At 38.8% G+C, this 5,147-nt stretch overlaps 1 gene segment (V, D, J or C); it reads left to right on the top strand.

Moving 5' to 3' along the window:
• Positions 1 to 836: 836 nt before the first annotated feature.
• Positions 837 to 3,071, top strand: LOC137872976 (Ig kappa-b4 chain C region-like). The segment is given in 3 exon segments: positions 837 to 867; positions 1,279 to 1,356; positions 2,567 to 3,071. Coding segments are annotated over 3 exon segments (441 nt in total).
• The last annotated feature ends 2,076 nt before the right edge of the window (positions 3,072 to 5,147 follow it).

The following is a 5,147-nucleotide window of genomic DNA, read 5'->3' as shown; positions in this document are numbered from 1 at the left end:
GTGTGTGTGTGTGTCTTCAGTGAAGTGTGTCAGTCTCTGCAGTAGCTTCCAGCTGCAGCAGTCAGTTCAGTTTCTGTTCAGTTTGACTGAGGGAGGTTTTTGTACGACGCTTTTTCACTGTGTGAACACCCACTGACTGTTGATGTGATGAACACTCTGACAGTAGTAAACTGCTGCATCTTCAGTCTGAACTCCACTGATGGTCAGAGTGAAGTCAGAGTTTGATCCACTGCCTGTAAAACGACCTGGAATCCCTGATTGTCGAGAAGTTGCCAAATAGATAAGCAGCTTCGGAGCTTCTCCATCTCTCTGTTGGTACCAGGCTAAAAAGTGCACTGCGCCATTGTAATAAACCTTCGGACTGGTCCTACATGTGATGGAGACGGAGCCTCCCAGAGCAGAGCTCACTGCTCCAGGCTGAGTCACTGTGACTTGTCCTCTGGACTCTGAGGACACAGAGACAAAAACATAAAGCAGAGTCACGGTTTAGTCGGCTTCATTTCAGAGGGACGGATGTTCACAGAGGAGAGGAGTTTGATTCTCTGGACTTTACCTGTGAAGCAGCAGCAGAGGAGAGTCCAGATGAGGACGGAGATCAAAGTCATGTTTTTGATGAGGACGATTTCTGTGTCTTCTGTTGTGATGAAGGACAGCTGTCAGTCATCCAGTGTTCAACTCTCAGGACTATAAACTCTCCCAGAGCACTGGAGCATGGTGCTGCTGATGCAAAGTGGCTCTCTATGGAAATGCTCTGACTGACTCCAACAGGGACTTGGATTACTGTGATGATGCTGTTTATCAATGGATCCATCACTTTATCAGAGTATTGATCAGGAATGTGTCAGTGCTCATTTATTAGAGTCTTTGGTTTGAGTTTGATGGAAACATTTTCTTCTGGAACGTTTTGTAAAACTCCCTAATTCACTACAACACAAATCAACATCACTGTGGGACGCATTTAAACAAACATATTTGTATTTATTTATCATAATATAAAATAAACTTGAGTTTATGATAATCATTTACATTTGGCAGGATTTTTTGTAGAGTTTTTCTTTAGGAATATCTTGATCAATCATCACTTTGTTTAACTGAAAGACAAGTTAAAATTGCTCATAGAGGTCTAACATTTCACAAATATAATATTAAATACATATGTATCATTTCTTAAACAGTTTTAAGCATTTTAACTATTTATACATAAACTGGGTAAACTGTGAATGTGTTTGTTGAGTTTGTTTGTGTCAAAGTCAGAGAGCCGTGTCTCTCTACAGTGAGAGGTTTTTGTCTGGCGGCTCAATGACTTTGTATCACTGTGGTACACGTTCGGTGGAGGAACCAGACTGGATGTTGGAAGTAAGTCAAATATTTAAATTTTTTAATATTTCAGGAGTAATTTGTCTTTGTATTCTTTTACATTCAACAGACTCAGAAAAGTAGTTTTCTTTCCACTTTTATGAACGACTTTTTCAGCAAATATTTTGCACTAAGAGACAAAGTTCACTTCAGCAACAGAAATTGAAAAACTCAATGTTAAGAAAGTAGAACATTAAATTACAGGATAATCATCACTTCCATTTAAAATGGTAAAGTTTCATCTTGAGGGTTTGTAGTTTTAGTTCAGTGTGTCAAAGTCAGAGAGCCGTGTCTCTCTACAGTGAGAGGTTTTTGTACGGCGGCTCAATGACTTTGTATCACTGTGGTGGACTTTTGGTGGAGGAACCAGACTGGATGTTGGAAGTAAGTTTTTGCACAAATATACTAAATTAATTATTCTAAAGTAATGTTTTAAATGTAGGTTTTGATGTTTGAAAAAGATGAATATATCTTGTTTTAATCGTACACTTTTAGGATTCATGTTTTTATTTCTCCTCCTTTATCATGGAGACTAACTCAGAGCAGCTTTACTAAACATTTATTTACTCATTCCTCTCCAACTGAAACTCAAACAGCTTGAAATGTAAAAAAAAATGTAACTTCTACAAATGTTTTAACAGTTTGGGTTAATATCGACTTCAATTAAAACTGTTTAAAAACAAATTCTGAATCAGAGTGAGTAAAATAGAAATTAACAGAGTGAAGATGAAGATAGGTAATTGAAAATGTGTAAAACCTCTTCATTGTGTCAAATATTGTTTTAAAATTTTAAAATCTTTGAACAGTTTTTAATGATGACTGACATCCACATGAAGAACGTTTGATTGTAGTCAGTTCATTTTCTGTACTTGTAAATGTTTCCACTAAATATTTTAAAGTTATGTTTAGTTAATGTTTTTGATGATAAAGAGTTAATATTTGACCACATATTGATGTTTTATCTCCAGTGTAGTTTGATATATTTCAGCTCATTCTGTATGATGATTCTCTCTGTGCTGATATGCATGAGAGGCTTCTTAAAGGGAAGTGAAACAATGTGTGAGTGAGTGACTGGTGGAGCAGAAAGAACATCTGACAGAAACTCCTTAAAGGAGAAAATCAACTCTCTCACAGTAAAGGTGTCCAAGTGTCTGGTGTTTGATTGACAGCTGTGTGGTCCCTGTCCTCTAAGCTGATTGGTGTCTCCTAGGTGATGTCCGTCCCACCCTGACGGTGCTGCCCCCCTCCAGTGAGGAGCTGCAGCAGGGGAAGGCCACGCTCATGTGCCTGGCCAACAAGGGCTTCCCCTCAGACTGGAGTCTGGCCTGGAAGGTGGACGACAGCAGCAGCAGCAGCAGCAGCTGGGAGGAGAGCAGGAGCCCCGGGGTGCTGGAGAAGGACGGCCGCTACAGCTGGAGCAGCACCCTGAGGCTCCCTGCAGACCAGTGGAGGAAGGTGGGCTCTGTGACCTGTGAGGCCACCCAGGGCTCCCAGACTCCTCTCTCAGAGACACTGAGGAGAGACCAGTGTTCCCAGTCCTGACCTGACTCACTGGACTCTGATACTGGTTTCACTCTGATACTCTCAGTCTGTACTCTGTAACTCTCTCTGGTTCTCTTTCTCTCATGACATGTTTGAACATTAACTTCTTCTTGCTTGTGTTGATGGTGTCAACATTTTAAAATAATAAAGATTTCATCATGTGTATTATAAAAGTGGCGTGTCCTTTGTCTTCCTTTCTTTGCTATGTATTGTAAATAACAAAAACGGGTCATATTAATGCTCAAAATTCATAACAGAAACAAGTCCTTTTTGTCTAATTGACTTTTGAATGGAGACCTTGGAAGTTCTTCTATTGTTCTAGTTTAACTATATTCATTAACTTTGGTAACAATACACATGGTAAGAAAATGCCAATGTTAAATCACAAAGCTCTTAACAATGTTTAAGCTTTAAGAAGATCCGTGATTAGATCATGTGTTAATACATTTACCAAGAAATTATAAATATCTGAATTTAAAATCTAAATAACAAGGCTTTTAGCACTAGAAATAAATGCATACTTTTAATAATATACATTATTATTTAGTTCTTACAAACAATAATGATTTAATGAAACAGTACAAATTTACCAAAAGACACAAAAGAGAGATTAGCACAGTGTCTGTCTCCTCCTGTCCGCCTGAAGGATCAACACATGGTCATTTTTGACTGCTTGATGTAAAGGTATTATTCTTTTAAAATAATGAAGACCGATTGATCAGCTGTGTCCATGTATAGTATAAACGTATAACAGCTTTCATATTTCACTGTCTTACATTTCATTTTGGAGGTGATGATTTTAGAAAGAAATACTGCTCAGTGTTGTACTTTGTACTGAATTGTATTATATAATTTGTCGATATCATCTAAGACACTAAAAATGTACTGTAGAATGTAGCCAAAGTGTGATCAAATTCATAACAGTTTGGATAATTCTTTTTGTTAAGAGCTGAAAGTAGTTGTTGTTATTTAGTTCTGGGTTTGAGTCTTCTGGCATTTTCACATTTCAAATTGTAGCATTCTTTTGAAAAGTGTACCTACTTTAATTAATTATTTGTGATAATATTAAAAAGACTATAATGCTATAACAGCTGAGATTATACAGTTGTGGCTCTGACTTTGAGGAAATATATGTATGTGTACAGTATGTTAATGAAACGTCGAGTGTTAATATTTCAGTGCAGCTGTTGAGTCAGATCAGTTCCTCTTCAGCTGAGGAGGTTTTTGTACGACGGTGTATCACTGTGTGAACGAGCTGCTACTCTGCTGACAATAATAATCTCCTGCATCTTCAGTCTGAACTCCACTGATGGTCAGAGTGAAGTCAGTTCCAGATCCACTTCCACTGAAACGATTTGAAACTCCAGACTGACGAGTTGTAGCATAATAAATCAGTAGTTTAGGAGATTCTCCTGATTTCTGAAGGTACCAGTGAAGGCTGCTACTAACACTTGTACTGGCTTTACATCTGATGGAGACAGTCTGTCCTGGAACAACAGACTGAGATCCAGGAGACTGAGTCAGGATGATTTCTCCTGATGAATCTGGAAAACATGAAAAAGAGCAAAAGGGTTATTGAGACAAATCCAGTTTGGAGAAAGATGATCAACATCCAAACAGAAGAGTCTCATTTCTTCAACATGGAGAACAGATGGAAGAAGGTAAATGCTGCTTGTTTCACTGTTTCTCCATCACAGCAGAACATCATTGTGGTGAAGCAAAGTTTTCAGAAGAGATTCTCACCCTGAACAAGGAGCCCCAGGGTGGTCAGCAGTAGAGTCAGTGACATCATCATTGTGCTGCCGGCGTGTCAGTGTCTCTGAAAGGCCTGGACAGCCACTGATCAACACTGGCCTCTTAACGGCTGGGAGCAGAGAGGCAGGACACATATGCAAACACTCAGAGTCAGTGAAGTGTAGCTGTCCTCAACACATCATCATGTTTCCTCCTCACTGCTGACAGCTTTGATCTACACATTTACATATTTACATGTGGAGGACATTGAATGGTCTGGTAGTGAACTGATCCAGTGACTTGAGGACTGTTCTGTTCCGTCTTTCCAGTTTGGTAATATGGTCTTTTAGGACAGTGATGAGTGATATCAATATTAATGTGGGTTTGACATGTTTATGTGTTTGTAATATAGAGATTTCACCAAGTAAAGCTGTGATGAAGCTTTAAGGAAGGCAGAAGTTGAGGATCTCAGATCGTTTGTTTGAGAAACTCAACCAGAGGTTTTGGAAATGTGG

This window comes from Cebidichthys violaceus, unplaced genomic scaffold (genome assembly GCF_023349555.1).
Source record: "Cebidichthys violaceus isolate CVI_PGR_0920_01 unplaced genomic scaffold, fCebVio1.0.p SCAF_16, whole genome shotgun sequence".
Taxonomy (NCBI): Eukaryota; Metazoa; Chordata; class Actinopteri; order Perciformes; family Stichaeidae; genus Cebidichthys; species Cebidichthys violaceus.
Note: the sequence above shows the minus strand (reverse complement) of the source record. Positions and strands in the feature narration are given on the sequence as shown.